This window comes from Scleropages formosus, chromosome 5 (genome assembly GCF_900964775.1).
Source record: "Scleropages formosus chromosome 5, fSclFor1.1, whole genome shotgun sequence".
Classification (NCBI taxonomy): domain Eukaryota; kingdom Metazoa; phylum Chordata; class Actinopteri; order Osteoglossiformes; family Osteoglossidae; genus Scleropages; species Scleropages formosus.
The window spans coordinates 17,428,565-17,446,497 of NC_041810.1; the positions used below are offsets into that span (position 1 = coordinate 17,428,565).

The 17,933-nt window shown below is 41.0% G+C and overlaps 1 protein-coding gene across 1 annotated transcript; it reads left to right on the forward strand.

Moving 5' to 3' along the window:
• The first annotated feature begins 2,288 nt into the window (after positions 1 to 2,288).
• Positions 2,289 to 15,130, forward strand: LOC108930876 (tetratricopeptide repeat protein 31-like). The gene is made up of 18 exons (XM_018746355.2): positions 2,289 to 2,501; positions 4,468 to 4,511; positions 4,787 to 4,832; positions 5,179 to 5,345; positions 5,891 to 5,974; positions 6,784 to 6,846; positions 7,017 to 7,232; positions 8,286 to 8,408; positions 9,186 to 9,240; positions 9,500 to 9,590; positions 9,961 to 10,102; positions 10,305 to 10,409; positions 10,641 to 10,731; positions 11,362 to 11,479; positions 11,601 to 11,675; positions 12,429 to 12,531; positions 12,686 to 12,786; positions 13,197 to 15,130. Exons 1-18 carry the CDS (start codon positions 2,474 to 2,476, stop codon positions 13,318 to 13,320), a joined length of 1,776 nt encoding a protein of 591 aa, XP_018601871.1. The 5' UTR covers positions 2,289 to 2,473; the 3' UTR covers positions 13,321 to 15,130.
• Positions 15,131 to 17,933: the final 2,803 nt, after the last annotated feature.

Consider the following 17,933-nt stretch of genomic DNA (forward strand, 5'->3'; position numbering starts at 1 on the left):
GGACACAGCAATTATGTCTCTGGAGCACATCGGTTTAATATCTGTTAATGATGTATTCCAGGGTGCGTTTAGTCTCTGGAAGTCCAATAACCATATCTCAGTGATGTCACACTCTGCAAGAAAGTGCCACTATTCCCCAGTCACTTATCTGGGATTAGACAGGGCCTGCTCATAATTAAATTAATTTGCCAGGATCACGGTGAACAGCACAGGGTATACCAAAGGCATCGTTAAAATAATAATAATAATAATAATAATAATAATAATAATAATAATAATAATCATCATCATCACAGTCTAAAATTATTTACACTGTGCAAAAGACACGTGTGTGTATAGGTATAATACATAATACACACACACACATGATAAAACTGCAAAAATAGTTCGTATTTTATAACCTTCTAGTAGAAGGTTCTACACAAGTTCTACACAAGATGGTTTGTATATAAATCCATTTTTATATATGTATACGTGCAGATAAACTCTATAAAGTACACATCTCGTATGCATTGATGTTACATAACCGACTACAATCGGTTTCGTTTCTACTCCTTTCGTTTGATCTCACCGCAAGTTCGCGTAGAGCTGCAGCCCTTCGCAGCGGACCTGCTTCGCGCATGCGCAATGTGAATCCGCAAATACTGTCTTCTGTTTTATCCTTAAAACAACTTCTACAAGCAATGCAATTAGAAAGGCAAAAAAAGAAAACAATAATACAAAACAGGAAAACGAGGACAAAACAATTACAGTTTGATTACAATTTAAATTAAAATACTAAAGAACTTCTAAAAAGTGTAAGTGTTGTCTTGAGCGTACCGTTTAGTGTCATATGGAGTGCCAGAAAGAAAGTCTGTTTCTTATTTGTGAATTTGGTGATATGGATTTGAAATTTGGTTAAAAATGAACCGACTAGATGGCTGAAAGTGTAGTTCTCCTTGCAGCGATCGAAGAAGCCAAACAGCACATTTCCCCAAGAGTGGTTTGTCATAATGGAATATTTACATTTATGAATTCTTGCACAATTTGCCAAAGTATTAGAGCACATGAGCACTGTCAGAAGAAGTGCACAACACTTTCAGAGGGTTCTTCAGAAAATATACAAGTTGCAAAACAAAAGAGAACTAAGAATTTTGAAAATGTAAACATAGGGTATAACATTCCAGATTCCTGGGAATACTGAACTATAGATTTGGTTCCCAAGATGTAAAGATAGAGGAACATATGTTAACCTAAGGATCATAGGTAAAACTTTGCCTTTCAAAATTCACTAATACATATACGACAGGACCCAAGGTGCGGGCTGTGCAAAGACGCCCCTGAAACAGTCCGGCACATAGTATCAGGGTGTAAAATGCAGGCTGGGACAATGCACATTGAGAGGGATAACCAAGTGGCTGGGATAGTGTACAGGAACATCTGTGCAGAATACGGACTGGAAGTCCCCAAGTCCAAATGGGAGACATCACCAAAGGTGGTTGAAAACAGCAGAGATAAGGTCCTGTGGGACTTCAAGTTGCAAACCGACAAACCAACCGGACATAGTGGCGGTTGACAAGGAGGAGAAGAGGGCAATTGTGATAGATGTAGCAATCCCAAGTGACAGCAATATCAGAAAGAAGGAGCATGAGAAGATCGAGAAGTTCCATGGGCTAAAGGAAGAATTGAAACGGATGTGGAAGGTGAAGTCCACAGTGGTCCCAGTGGTAACAATTATAAAAATGAAAATCATGTATAGAACAAAAACACACACACACACACACTGTCTGAAACAGCTTGTCCCAAGCGAGGTTGCGGTGAGCCGGAGCCTAACCCGGCAACATAGGGCGCAGGACTGGAGGGGGAGGAGACACACCCAGGACGGGATGCCAGTCCACTGCAAGGCACCCTAGCATGACTCCAACCCCAGCGAGACCCGGCCAAGCCTGCGGCGCCACCGCACCCCCTAGAACAAAAAAAACCCCTACATAATCGGGAATACAAATAGGAAAAAACAGACACAATAAAAACTTATTCATCACAATGTGACAAGATGTCAAAATAAAACATAAAAACATAATCCATAGATTGTACTTTTGCTGAGATGTACGTCACTTTGGACAAAAGCGCCTGCAAAATGAAGAAATGTAAATGTAAATATAAATGTAAAACACAACTCTCGAAGACTTTTCCAGTGATTTTGTAAATGTCGCGCGGCTGCATTTGTTTCACGCATGCGGAGTTGAACAACTCGTTCCGGAAGCACCTCTTGAAGTGTGTGGCCATTTCTATCTTTTACACAATGTGAGTGTTGTACACATGCGTAGTTGGAGGACTGGAAGCGGAAGTAGCAGTGGTAGACGCTATGTCGCAGTAATGTGCGTTGGTTTATATATTAAATCTAATGATTGTGTTACGGAGTTAGCGCTCCTTTGTTACTTTTAAATTGTATTTTAAAGAGTACACATATAAATATATAGTATTTTGTTTTAAGATGGCGGACAGAAGAAATAATGAATTTGGTAAGAATCATGCTCTTATCTTTGTGACGAACGTATTCTGTTTTGTTAAAATAATTATATCCCATTAAGTTGTATTCTTTAAAACTTTTTATGAAGTTAACGAATCGAAAGTATTTCAAAAGTTTTGTTTTCGTTCAAAGATAGTTCATGTATTGTAAAGTTAAAGCGGACAGCTTGGTGGGCTTCTGTCTTTTCTCGTAAGCCTTGTCAATAGGTTATGAACATATTGTTAAATGGAGAGACAATAATATTATAATTAATAGCAGAAAAGTTACGTAATAAAAGGTGGAAGACGTATACGAAAATCCAATATCACAGTGCGATGACGTCACGTATGGGCGTGGTTTGTCGTTTATCACGTGCGTGGCTCCCCGGAAGTTGGCTTACCTAACCTTTTTAACTTGAGGTTCAGGTCTGTGTATCTGTTTCTCACATTTCGTTTCAATTCAAATTCGATAAATGTTTTTTCCCCCCTCACCCCCGACAAATTTTTTCTGTTTGCAGAAAAAACCACAATGTATCAGGTCCCTCTTACCTTAGCGTGTGCAGGTTGGGCTGAGTTAACCGTCTAAGTCACCCAGGCACACATGAGAAACAATTGACAGGGTGAAAAGGCTTATGGGCCTTTTTGATGGTCTTGATGATGATAATGGAAATGCTATTGAGTCAACCCTGACTCATAGCGACCGTTCAGGTGGTTTGTAAGGCAGGGACGGAATGGAAGTGGTTTTCTAGTGACTTGATCTGTGCGTGGTTGGGGGGATGCAAATACAAACATCCAAACTCTGCACACCCTGAGCAGGACATGAATGCCACACCCTCCAAGCAACTTGTGGGGGGCACCATCTTTTACTTCTTGTTCCACCGTGTCCCCTTTATGAGGCTCTTGGAGGAGTACTAATTGGCACAATATGGTTCTGGTGGTGAATCAGATGAGTCATTCTGACAACAGTTTCAACATGTCTTTTCCAGTGAAGGACCAACATTCTCAGAACCCAGCCCACACACAGTTTCATACAGTCAAGCAGTACAGTTAGCTAGTAACATCTTTACTTACTGCAAAGTGACTTGGTGTTAATCTGCCTACAATTATTTATGCATTTGTGCAGCTGGGTAATTTAACTGCAGCAGTTTAGGGTAGGCACCTTGCCCTTGGGTACTAGCTGGAGATGAGATCCATTTTTATATTGTTGGACCAAGTTCTAGGAGAAGCTGTGCTTGTTAAAGTGTGTAAACAGCTTTGTGTTTTACTTGTGCTTATAACATTTGATCAGAAGCAATTTGTTTTAAATGGTAGTTGTGCTTTTGATAGTGTGTTTTCTCTGGGACAGCAGTTCATGTAGTCAAAGATTATTGGCTGGTATTTGACATCCGCCTTTGGGTGTATGCAAAAATGTCAGCGTCATACACGTAGCAGCTAACTGAATATTTGTTCAGCTGCCTTTTAATCGTGTATGTGCAGGAAGTATTCATCACAGAAACACCCAGATTTTTATGCAAAGTATAACAATATTTTGGCATATGCGGTTATTTTCGTATCTCTCTTTATCTTTATATACGTGTGTGTCAGTGTATATGTATATACATTTACATTTATTAATTTAGCTGATGCTTTTCTCCAAAATGACTTAAGGTTATGTCAGGGTATTTATAATGATTTACTTATTTATACAGCTGGGGAATTTTACTGGAGCAATTTAGGGTAAGTACCTTGTTCAGGGGTACTACAGTCAGAGTTGGGAGTTGAACCTGTAACCATTTGGCAGTAGCTCTGGCCACTGTGCTACCAGCTGTTTATATACATAAGCATATATACACTAGCTTATGAAACTTAAGGAAACAAGTTTCACTTTTGTTTTCCTGGTGCTTCTGTTTGTAGACAAGGTGAGTCACTGCTGGTGAAGCTTTCAGACGTTACATACAGATTTTCTGAGTGTGACACAAATGGCCTCGTCTTCTCTCCCAGGTGTACATGATCCTTTAGATGTGTACCACATGCGACATCTCTTTGTAAGTATTTCATTGTAATTACTTTTGGAAATTTATTTATTTAGGCATTGGAAGAGTAGCTTGTCTTTCCTTCTGATTTATTTTGAAACTTGAAGCATCACTTTCCACTCTCTTTTGCTTTCTGTTGAAACAAATAGTTTTTGGGCCACTGTGACAGTGGAATGTTACCTTTTCAAACTGGGTTTTTGATTGACCTCTGAAATTTGTCACCAGTTTACTACATTTGGTAAAAGAAGCTTTTAATTTTTTCCTGCTTCTGCTCTTTTCCTCCACAGGAATCAATGTATTTACCAGTGGATCCTCTCCAGAATGCTTTATTTGGTAAGAATGGCTTATTTCTACCCTTAACTGGATGACTAATATTGACTTTGTCCTTAAGGGTGCTTTTTCTGCATAGCAGGGTATCTTGGTCCTTTCCTAATGCACAAAACCTCTAATAAATGTAAGTCAAACATTGACATATTGACATATTCAGGTGCAGGATTACATGTTGTTGAAAGTCCACCAAAACTCCATATGTCAGTCGAAATGTTGCTGGTGATACTTGTGAAACAAAACTTTGACGTCTGCACTGCTATCTCGAGTTTTAGTTTTATTAGTTTTTTTTTCCTTCAGTGTTGTCCCAAAAATGTTTTAAGTTAACGAAACTGATTGCTCCTTTTTTCAGGTCTGGATTTTTCACATTCATATTATGATGATAGTAATTATACAGATGATGACAGTGATGAAGATGACCATAGTAGTAGAAAACCATATTGTGGATTCTCCAGAAACTTCTTAGAGCCAAAGCAGTTGCCGTTTCCTGGGGTGTCTGGTAGACCACGACTGAAGGAGGTGAGAGTCTGCCCTGTAACATTGCCGTTCTTGAGGTAATGCTTTCATCCCCTGGTTTTGTTATTCAGATAATACTCCATATGTTTGAAAGCAGCACCAGTCTTGAATTTCCACCTTCTTTAAATACATACTTGGAAAGCAAGTAGTGTAGCTGTCGTGAAAGACCCAAGTTTGAATCCTCCTGTAGTACCCTTGATCATAGTACTTAGCTTTAAGTGAAGGTTCTTAGCCTTCAGAGTAAAACTTTTCTGTATAAATGGGTAAATAATTCTTGGAGCATAACGCTGTAGGTCAGTTTGGTACGTAACATCAGCTAATTGAATTAATTATAATAAAAATCCATACTTAGGTTTAGTGAGTTATGTTGAATGGAAGTGTGTGCATGTGTTCATGCAGTATGCCTTGACAGCTATGTTCCCCTAATAACCTGCCTGAGCAATATTCTGAAGATGAATCATATGTAACCAGGTTCATGTTTGTATTGCTTTTGGTGATGCAGTATGAGAAGGCAATGCAGGAAAGCAGCTAAATTTGCTCTTTTTCAGGAAGCTGACAGAAATGCCAAAGAGTTAATAGAACAAGAGGAGAAGCTTAAAGAAAAGGCTGAAAAGAAACGACTTAAGAAACTAGTGAGTAGAATATGGTAATTGCTTCTGTACTGTGATTAATTGAAAATGACAATTTGTTACCCTTTAAGATGTCTTCTAATGGCACATTTGCACACTGGGTAATCACTAGGATGGAAATACAAGTGGATGATTTAAGTTTTTTTTTTTTTTTTTTTAAATAGTACTGATTTCTCCTGCACTGAGTTTCAATAGTCGTTCCTTCTGATAAACTCTCCATAAGGTAAATTCTCATAACTCAAAGGTGCAGTTGCCATTAGTTTCAATGGTAAAAGTTTTTGTGTTCCCGACCCCCTCAAAGTGACACCTGCTTATACAAAGATGTCACCAAATCCCATTAAAATAGGCGTAGTTACTTCAGTAGTTAACATTAGTTGTAACGCAACCTAAGAGCACCTAGGTTGTACCATTCAGTATGAGTTCAGTTTGCATGTTCACCTTGCGTGGATTCCTTCTAAAGGTGTGTGTCAGGTGAACTGGTCACTCTGAATTGCTGGAAGCGTGCTCATGTGTATGCCTGTGTGATATTACTCTGCTGCATTGGAGGTTGATTGATGTAGGTTGTTTACTATATTGTATCTAGCATTGTAAGTCATGTAGGATAAAGATTTTAGCTTAATGCTACATAATAATCAGTGTAAGGTCCTTTAGAGCAAAGCTGCTAAATTAATTTAAATGCATATGTGTTGCCGTGCTTAGTGTTCGGGAAATGTCTCAGAAGTCCAAATAGGGGTGTTAAATGTTCTTGTAGTTCGAATGGGCGTTTATTCAAATGACTTTTTTTTTTTTTTTTTCCCCCCCGTCCCGTACAGAGACAGAAAGAAAGAAAACGCCTGGAAAAGATGAAGAATAAATATGACGTTACAGATATGCCAGTAAGCGTGTCCTTTGTTGCAGTCACACTCTCATATTTGACATTTGTGATTTGAAAGCTTTGGAAAAACATGAAGGTGCCATATGGCAATGTAACATCAAATTATAATAAAATGTTTTATTTATGCTTCTTTGCAAAGGAACAATTTGATGATTTCACTCATTCCTTTAGGAATGCTCAGAACCAGAACTAACTAAATCTACAAAACCCAATACATCTTCAAGTAAAGTAAATGTTAAAGCTGGCCAATCGAATGAAGAGGGCTGCAGGGAGCCTCCTGATAGCAGGTCTCCCCCCCCAAAGAGCAACGGTGCCTCTCATCAGGATAAGGATGTCTCTGAACCTGAGGAGGAGAGCGAGGAGGAAAGCATAGTTAGTGAACCAGAGGTAAGGGCCCTCTCAGTGCACTTCCTGATTGAGTCCCATTGATGATTAGTTAATTTTGTTTTTATATATACATGTATGTGTATGTATGCATGTAAACCACTTTCTCAGTTAAGTCAAGCAAAGTGCTGATTAGTACAGCAGATATAATTGGTATTGGCAACAATGAAAAGAAAGCAAAGAGCAAAGACATTTACGTTTATTAATTTAGCTGACACTTTTCTCCAAAGCAGTGTACAGTGTTGAGCTGCTGACAACTATTTACCCATACATACAGCTGAGCAATTTTACTGTCTCAATTCATGGTGTGGTACCTTGCTCAAAGATACTAGAGCTGGAGGTGGGATTCAAACCTGCAAACTTCGGGTCCAAAGGTAGCAGCACTAACCACTACACTTTCACCTACTCAGAAGGTAGTTTGCTAATGTACTGATGTGAAATAAATCATACATAAATCACCTGAATAAAGGGGGGAAAAAAACTCCAAGTTGAAGGTATTGGGTCCTCAGGACCAGGATGCCCAGAGAGTTCTCATCAGCAACCTATGCCCCAGGCGGGGCCAAATGAGGTGGTGGTGGTGATGATGATGATGGTGATCATCATCATCATCAAGGTGTTAGGAAAAAAATAAACCTCTGGGAGTCCCCAGTATCAGTGGCCTCTCCCTCCTCCTGGGTGTTCTAGTGTGTTACAGTGGGCCTGTGCAGAGTGCTTCTATTGCTAGAAGGCATGTGTTGGAGGTGTTTTGAAATTTTAAAATTTTCTTGTTGAAGACCTGCAATAGCGGGTAAGGTGACCTGTTATCCAGACAACTATTTCAGTGTAGCAGAGAGTGACCGGGGGGAAAAAAAAAATGTTGCTGTTAAAAATTGATAGGAGTCGTGTAAACTATTTTCTGAATCGACACGATGCAAGAACTTTTTGTTGTGATTCTTTTACTCACTGGTACAAACAATGTCAGCATCCACATCTCATACATGGAATTGATGCTCTAGAGCCTTTTTAGCTGAAGCTCTTATAGAAGTTAACCTGCTAACTCTGACCTTTCTCTAACAGGAGCTGGACATGGCCAGCTGCTTTGTATCTAAAGCTGCTGCTATTGCCAAGCGTAAGCAAGAGACAAAACCCAAACCTGTGAAGAAGAAAAATCCTGCAAAGCAGCAGAATAGTCTGCAGCAGGTGAGGAAAAAAATTAATAGAAAGTGGATTGGTATTGAGAAACTGGATTGGTTCATTTTGATTCATAAGGCCACCTACCACAGACAAGGTCAGCTGGTAATGTTTTTTTTTTTTTTTTTTTTTTTCTCTCCAAATAATTCTTTATTGCCACACAACTACATTTTGTGTTCAGTACATACCCACAGTTTGCTTCTGTATATGTATCTTCCTGATATCCTGCTATTGATTTTTGTCCACTGTAGAGGACATATGTTTTTAAGTGTATCTTCCATACTGTGCATAGCACAGTGTTCAGTCCTAAGGCACCTTATTATGTGACTTTAAGTGATGCCACAGGTTTGGGGGTGGTGCTTGGACTTCTTCCTACAAATCCTAGAAATATATACGCCTTTTTTTGCTGTGTCTCACGTGGATACATGCATACTAGGATTTGTACCTGTTATGTGCCAGGCAGTAAAAACACGAGTAAACCAGTGTTCTGAATAGAACACTCTGTCTTTAAAAGCCTCAGTCCAGGTTGCCTTGTCGTCGTCTTTCTTCTTTAATCCTCTTCGCACCAGTTGGAGCATAGTTCCTTCGCTGCACGTCTCCATCAGGTTGCCTTTTGTCTCACTCGTAACATCTTCACGCTGAAGTCAAATAATTATTTCGATATTAGTCTGTGTCTTAATGATGATGAATCCTAGAAGGCCCAGTCGTTCAGGGTGATGACTTTCATGAACAGAGGTCTGACAGCAGTGGACTGTGAACTGAACACCTTAACTAATCTTTCCACAGAACGGTGCAGAGTCCAGCACGGGGGATGTAGTTACCAAGAGCATAGAGCTGGCTGGTGAGTATCTGCAGCAATTAGAATGACAGATGTTAACTTTATCCAACACCAGACATATTACTTTATTGGTCATCTTGTTTGCCAAGATTTTCCCCCCAAGCCTTAGAATTATAAATACTGTTAGAAAAAGGTTATTAATGTAAGGTAATTCCTGGATAATTCCTCTAAACGTGGCATAATCCTTAGGTATTACATGGGTGGGTGATTTTGAACTGACAAAATTTTTTTTTTTTTTTTTTTTTTTTTTTTCCTTTCTCAGTTATTGGAAATAAACTGGCTAGCATTGGAGAGTATTCTACAGCTGTTATGTATTTCACGGATGCAATCAAGTATAACCCTAAAGAACATCGGTAAGGTTGTAGAAAAGGTTAAAAGAATTATTTGTTTTAGTGTTTCTCTCCCAGCTTTTATACTTTAAGGTAAAAAATTAATCTGGGCAAATTTTGTGAATTTCTATAGTGTAGTGGAGCTGCGATAAGATGGTTAGACATGGGATGACTGAAGATAAGACACAGAATAATGAATCATTTATACTGGGGCAGAGGTTAAACTTCCTCCAGAATGCCTGGTGAAGATCAGGTCTGGTTGGTTTTATTGTAAGAGTCGCATCGTTGCCCGATGACCGTTTCTTTGTTTAGATGTCTACATTGGCCTCCGGCATCCTCCTTGAGTTCTGTTCTGATACCTCTGCCTCTTCTTACCTTCTCATCTGCATCCCAGCCTGTTTGGCAATCGCTCCTTCTGCTATGAGAAGATGCAAGAGTATGAGAAGTCCCTGGCTGATGCTGAGCTTTCTCTTACCATGTGTCCCAACTGGATCAAAGGCCTGTACCGGAAGGGCAAGGCCCTGGCTGGACTCAAGGTATTCTCTCTGCTCATGGCCACGGCAAGCCTAGAATGCATCGCTGGTATTGTAGCATCACCTATTTTTTTTTAAAAAAAAAAAAAAAGGTCTTTATTTAATTCTCCATTCAAATGGTTGGCAGCTGTCAATGTGAATGGGGGGTTTTTAGAGGTGGGTGGGTGTGCTGCCTCACCTCACTTGTCTGCTTTGTCACTTGCAGCGGTACAGTGAGGCTGCGATGGCTTTCAAGGAAGTGCTGCATCTTGACACCAGCTCTAATGATGCTGCCCAAGAACTGATGACCGTTCAGATTATGCAGCTCATGGTACAGTAAGGTTATTTTTCTCTATTCTGTACACAGGTGTTTTGCTAAAGGTATGAGAACAAAGGTGGTCTGTGACAACATATTGTTAGGTTTGCTCTACATCCCTTGTAGCTGGTATCGTGAGCCGATGCGATGCTTTTTGTTTCCATGGATACGGGGTTGGAAGCAACAGATGTTTATTGCTCTGTACCGCCCTTATCAGACAGTTGAGAGCCTCATGTTGTCTTGCAGGAGATGGGCTTCTCTCGAGAGCAGAGCACAAATGCCTTAATAATCCATGGCAATGTGGAGAAAGCTCTAGAGGTGCTTTCCAGCATCCAGGGTAGGTGTTCAAATTCTCATTTTAGCATTTTTCTTTTCTTTTTTTTTTTTTTTGATACAAGCCTTCAGGCTGCTGTGTGGCCTTTTCTTTGTCTGGTTCATTTATGCCAAGCAGTACAAGCAGGCTGGTGAAAGTGAAGGGCAGTTCCTTTGTATCCATAATTTTAAAGAAGTTCCTCCCATGTGTGGGATGGTAGTACAGTGTGTAGCACTGGTGCCTCATAGCTCCTGGGTTGTGGTTCGAATCCAGCTCAGTGTGAAGAATCTGCATGTCCTCCACATGACTCTGGTTTCTTCCTGCAGTCCAAAAATGTATTTTGTGTAAATTTGTAACTATAAGTTGCCTCTTGTGTGTGAGTGCATGGGTGTGTGCAATTTGCCCTGTGTTGGACTGATGTTCCCTGCAGGCTGTGCCTTGGCCCCCACCCTACCGTATGTTTCAAGGCTCTGGACCACCACAGTCCTGCACTGAATGAGCAGTTGGATGGATAGACAATAAACCATGTGATAAAATCAGTCATTTATTTTTATTTGAGAACAAAATGAATGAAGTAGTCAGTCTGCAGTAAATCTCTCTACAATGATGTCTGAGAACAAAGCTGCTCACTGGGCAACTGTTTGCTCTTGACAGATACGACTTTTGTGAACACCTCCAAGCCTGTTGAAGAGGAGTGGGTGGTCCTGGGGAAGAAGGCGCCCAAAGCCAGCAGTGTGGTGAAGAGCACCCCATCCAAAGCTCCGAAGCAAGTGTGAGTTCCTTTCAGGTGGTCCATCAGAGATTGGTAAACAAGGGCAGCTCTAGTCAATAGTGTTGTTGTGTTATTGTGACACTAACTGTTGGAAATGTCTCCCTTTGTGTTCACCTCACAGTGAGCTTTTCCCCATCTGGGTTGGGAACCTTATCCCCTCGATCTCAGAGAAAATGATCCAAGACGTTTTCAGTTTGTAAGTAACCACAGTGTCACATGTCTAAACAGCGTTGTTGATTTAAAATATGAAACATGGTCTAGGTTTTCTGTTTGTCCAGATGGAGTTGCTCCATGATTGCAGTGGATGTTTCTCTGATCTCACTGTGTTGTCAGCTTTACAAAACAATTCAGAACATCCTAATGATGATATCAAAAAAGACTCATCCCTTCTGCTTAAATTTTTTGAAGCGTCCTGTCCTGAAGTCATGAAAGCTTGAACAGCACCAGACACTCTAAAATTGCATTATTAGAATGGGAAAACAGCTGATTTTCAATTTGTTGTTTATATGTTAATGTTTGAAGTGACCTGAAAGGGCTACAGCTTTCTTCGTTTTCCAACACACATACATTTACATACATATGTGTATATATAAATATAGTGTAGCGTGCTACGCTCTGGGTTCAGATGGTGCAAAGACAGGGATGCACGAACACAAGGAAATAATTCTCTCGATCTGAGGACCTCTCTTCCTGAAGGACCTACACCTCAAGCCAGCCTTTCCAGCCTGTTTAGCTTTTTCAAGCTTTCTTTAATTTCTCACACTGTCCAACAGGCACTCACCCCCTTATAATCCCTGTTAGTGGTTGGACAACTATTTTACATTTCCCTCCAGTATTCCCACTTTTTTTACAACTTATTTACAGCTTATTTACAATGAACCTCATTTCTCGCTTGAACGTTACACTCCTTGGGTTGTTACAATATATATTTCTTTTTTCCCCCTTGTAGTGCCGGCGAGATCCACAGCATTAAGCTGCTCTCTTCCAGACGCTGTGCTTTCGTCAACTACACAAAGAAGCAGTACTGTGAGAAGGCTATAAAGGAGCTCCATGTGAGTGTATTGGAGTTGTGCTCCCAGAAACCTGCAGGACGAGTGCATCCCAGAAACAAATGTTTTTTAAAGAAATATGAATTACTTAAAAAAGCAGGAGTTAGGGAGATTATGCAGATGTAATTTGCGTATTGTTTTGCCATCTGCTCCACAGGCTACGCAATTACAAGGCACCAAGCTGTCAGTGCGCTACCCCGACAGGATTTATACACACCTGGGCACGTCAAGGGCAGCTGTGACGGCCGCAGATTCCGGGTAAGAGACAGCCATTGGCGAAGGCCGCCACCAACACCAGAATGTTTTGGGGGACCGTAAGGAACTGACAGGGGTGTGCAGATGTGTGTCCTGTTTAGCTTAGCAGCTCGAGGGTGAGTGGGAGTACAGTCTTGCTGTACTGCAGGTGCACTAATTTGAATGAAAGTGAAGATACAGGCTGGTTCGAGAGCACTGTGGCTGCCAGGTGCATAACTGTGAGATTCTAAACCACATAGAGTTTTACTAAGTCACATTTCCTGTTTGACAGTTTTTTTCTTTCAACTGACAGAACAGCCCGAAAGATAATATCGGACTACTGAAACCAACCAATGTCTATAACCGTGAGTGAGTGTGCTGGAGTAAAGATCAACTGCTGTTCATGCTGACGTTGACACGTTTGTCTGTCGCAGACAAAAATCGGGCGAGTGTTTTTACTGGAGGAACGGCGCCTGCAGCAAGGAGGAGAGGTGCATATACAAACACATCCCAGAGCACAAGGGCATCGACAGGGTCAAAGACAAGGCCTCATCCTGACCCACATGAGCACCACGAAGCATGAGAAGTCTCTCTGGGGAAAGCCTGTCTGATGCAGCCATGAGGAACTGAACCAGGAAAATGTGTGTTGGTGATTATATTAGTCTTAATAGATGGGGGTAACGTCCAGGCACGGCTGTACTCTGTAATCGAAACTTGTACCCGTTTTCATATGGATTTGTCATATGTTCTAAAAGATCTGACACATAATGACCCCTGCATTGTTTTATTTAGTTGCCATATCAAATGCCTAATCTAAACTGTCTTATGTAGCTTGTCACTTCACTTTTTTGTTATAATTCAATGAATTAGTTTAGGTGCATCACTTTGCTCAAAGGTACAACATCAGAGTGACCCTTGGATTTAGACTAGTAACCTTACAGTCATGATTCCTGGCTTTTCCCTGCAGTGTTTTTTTTTTTTTTTTTTTTTTGGAAGCCTCCCAAAGTCTCCCTCAGTGCCACAGTTTGATGGGCACAAGGGGAGTGGCATTGCCAGAGAGTGACTACTGTGCCCAGCTGAATGATGGCATAGCAAAGTACCACCCATTGGTGTCCCTTGTACATCGAAATGCAGACAAGTGTAGATGAAACAACTGGAAGGGATCTGAACCACTGACAGCACATAATCTTTGGCCCTAAGCTTGGGGCACCTGACCTGTATTAATACTAAAAATTCATTCTCTTAAGTGTTTAACTTTGAAACTTGAATTTCTGCTTCCGTCTGAGGTTTATGAAGTTTGAGTATAGTTTTCATACACAGTATGAAACTCTTCTTCAGCTGGTATCAAATTGAAAGTTTTCTGGAAATTGTTTTACGGAGCTTTACTTGGAGCTGTTCCTTAATGTTTAAAATGTTAATCTTTACTGTGACAACTGTTTACGAAGTACACACAACCATATATGTCCTTACTATTATTATTTTGGTGATTCCAACCTGATCTGTAGGGAAACAATTATGCTGTGAAGGTACTCTGTTAACAAGTGGAGCCCTTACTATTGGAGGATGTTGATCTTCTACTAATGTACCACTTTTAACATGTTATTTTTTACTTATTATGCCTAATATGAAGATTTTTTTTTTTCTTTTTTTTTTTTTGGCTTGCAGCTTGGAAAGCGCTTTTTACTGTGTAAGAAGTTCATCGGTGGGATCAGAATGGTCTCTGCTGTAGCTGTGCCATACTGGGCGCATTCCAAAGTCAGCACTGGATGTTTGAAATTCATCTTCCTCATTTTTCCTTCCTCTTCACGCTTAGGCATTTTGTCTCTGTGATCATATCATAAATCATTCTATAAAACTACTTCTTTTTAATGTCAGTGATAAACAGTTAAATATTTCACTTTCAATATTCAATTCACTGCTCAGTATTTTAAAACTGTGCCACAAATGTGTTTAATTTTATTCTGAGTTACGTGGATAGTGACCTGAAAGAATGGTTTTAATTTTCTAAATGAGAAGTAGAACATTGGTCATCTGCTTCATAATTGTGGACATGATAATCACTCAGCAGGAAGCTTTTGGGGTCTGTGCTGTTATATTTGCTACATCTTTCTATTCAATTCTTAATCTAAACTTGAACTAAAGTCTATGAATGATGCTGCTTGTCATTTCAATAGATTCGACTGGTTTTTTTTTAAATTCTGATATCGTGAACTTGTGATACTTGTAGAGATGGGAAAAATTTACTTGTTAGGAACTGAGGCCAATGAATCTTTCACAGTATGTGCCCATAGACAGTGGTGAAAATATAACTGATGGTGATGAGTTTACATTGGCTCTTTCACATGACAGGAAATCATCCTGTCACTGTTCTGAGTGGATTTTTTTTTTTTTTAAATTTCATTTTTTCACAATTTTGTTCAATAAATGACTTTGCATTTTAATTTTTGTGATTTTTTTTTTTTCCCCTTACACATTTAAGTGATATATAGTTTTTTTTTTTCTTTTCATATTTAAACAGTTTTATGTTTAAAAAAAAAAAAAAAAAAGCCAGGGATCTCCATACATTGAGGTCACCCACCCTGTTATTATTAACTGCTTATCTGTGTCAGGGTCCCAGTGGTCTGAAGCCTATCCTGGAGGTATAAGGTGCATAGCAAGGTACACTTGGACTGGGATACCTGCCCATCTCGCCCACACACACTCCTTCATTTACACATAAACACAGGGTAACTGGGTCACCTCTTCACCTGAAACAGTTTGGACACATGGAGAACATACAAAGTCCACATAGATGGAGCTGAATTCAAACTCGCACCCCAGGAGCTGTAAGGCACCAGTGTTACCTGCTCTTCCTCCCCCACCCAACACACTGGACATCAGTATGGCAGTTTTGACCATGAGTGCATTCGGAGGCCGCACCAGGGGGCAGTGTTGCTCCTATTTTCAGTTTGCCACATGCATTAGGGCTTCTCCATGAGCAATACTTATTTACTCCCATTACCATTGTACTTTGAGACACCAAAAGCTGAATGACCTCATTTTATGGAACTAACGCACACTGGTAGCGATCTCCATAAGTCATGTGGAAAATCTGAGCCCACAACCTGTGTTCTGTAAATGCCAACTGTTTGCTCGTGTTGCCTTTCCATCTACCAGGATATCTAAGTATCTGATGCTCAACGGTCCGCCTTCCCCCTCCGCTCCGAATTTGCGTCCGGGGCGTCATTGTGTTACACCGCACTGCAGTTTATTCATAAAACACATTGTTCGAGATGTCAGCAGGAGCGAAAAAGGAAGGCCCACTGGTGGGAAGTGACCTCACGGTGCAACGAAGTGGTCTGAGCACCCGTGGCAGGTCAGTGGTGTGAAATGTGTTTTTACCTCCTTCTTATGGTTTCCAGGGCCTCTGCACAAAGTCTGCGATGAGGCTGTGAGTGTGTATGTGTGCGTGTTTGGGGGAGCGTATGACATCCTTCAAAGTGTTTCCAGGTTAAGACTGTGGTGGGGGGGGGGTGAGAGGCTTATGTCACCATACCCCCCTCCCTCCGATCACCGCCCCCAAACACCCCCACCACAGCACAGCAGGGGGAAATGCTGCATCAAGGGTTACGGGTGATTGCACAAGACCCGTAACTATGGAAACGCAGCTAGCGGTATCAAGCATTCCTGGTAATGGATTGAATGGATGTAGGCCAACGCAGGGAAACACACCCATCATCAGGCACCTGGTGCACACACACACACACACACACACAGAGAACACGACGGGCTCGCATTAGATCATGCTGGAATCCTAAATTGCTTTGTTCTCAAACTGATGAAGTCAATGTTGATTTTATATACGTATAAGTAAAACAATATGTGAAAGTATTGACATTTTAAAGTCGTTCCGTGTGTGTGTGTGTGTGTGTGTGCTGGAGAGTCGATGTTTTTGTTTATTTCCTGGCTGAAAGGCAATGCGGTAAATAACCCCTTTGCGGCCACGACCGGTAGGTATAGATGGAGCCTAGCTCCCACCACATCTCTCAAATATGGCACGGAAGTTTAAAGCCGTGACCCCCGGCCACCCAGGCGGCATCAATAGAAATGCGGAGCACATTTTGTCGGGCGCAGGGCACTTTGTTGAGAATTCCGGTCACAGCGCGCAAACCCTGCAGCGGCCGTCCCGCGTGACCCGGCATCTGTCTCCCAAACTCATCCGAAAAGCCCACATTGTCGTATCATTTTTCCAGAAGCGCGCTGCTGCCGAAGTGACCTCTGCACTATTAATGCAGTTTCCATTAAGAAGGGCCAGAAAGAAGGGAAGCGGATCAACGGTGTTCAGTGGCTGGAGACGACTCGGAGGCCAGGGCTCACGCTGTCGTTAACACGGCCGTTAAAGAGAGATCGGCCGAGGAAGCGAAGGAGTTCGTAAGACGTTACTTCGAGGCCGGGGTGAGATGAAAGACTCCGAGACGTCACTTTTTTTTTTTTTGTCCCAAATGGAAAGGAGCTTATATTTCGGGCTCTTTTTTGGTGCTCCGCACTAACGGCAGCCATCAGAAGTTCTTAACATTCCCCGGAGCTAGTCATTACAGAAAGAGATGGAGAAAAGGGTGGGAAAAAAAAGTCTCCCTAGGCTGTAATTCTCAATGTCCAAAAATGGAGATGGGCTCAATTTGGGGTCTGCGCTGTTTTCGGAGATGCCAGAAACCGTTGGTTGATGCTTGTAAAAAAAAAAAAAAAAAAAAAAAGGGATAAAACAAAATCACAGAGACCAACAAAAAATGAGTGTAAAAAACAAGATTTTCGTGGTGTGCAAGAATAGCGTGTTGAAAGTATAACTGCTGGAATGTGAGTGGCAATGTGCTGCCATTTGGGTTCAGATCCCATTTCTGCTGTAGTACCCTTGATCAATGTAATTATGCTCAGGTGACACAGTAGAATTTCCCAGCTGTTTAAATGAGTAAATCACTGTAATTATCCCAACACTGTAAGGTTTTTTAGAGACAATAATCAGCGAAATGCAGAAATGATGGTAATTTTGTTAGTCACTGAATGATGTCTTTCTATACCTCAAAATTCACCTCAAAGTCCAGTTCAGCTTTCCCAGTAAGACGACTTAAATCTGAATTTTGGCCTCCTAGTGCTGTAGTACCGCTGATTGAGTGGTGGTTAATGGGCAGGACCTT

Excerpts from the sequence above, each read along its gene's own strand:
- LOC108930876 (XM_018746355.2), top strand. The coding sequence starts at position 2,474 with ATGGCGGACAGAAGAAATAATGAATTTG. Across the intron at positions 5,975-6,783 it reads AGAAACGACTTAAGAAACTA|AGACAGAAAGAAAGAAAACG; the intron begins GTGAGTAGAATA and ends CGTCCCGTACAG. Across the intron at positions 7,233-8,285 it reads GCATAGTTAGTGAACCAGAG|GAGCTGGACATGGCCAGCTG; the intron begins GTAAGGGCCCTC and ends TTTCTCTAACAG.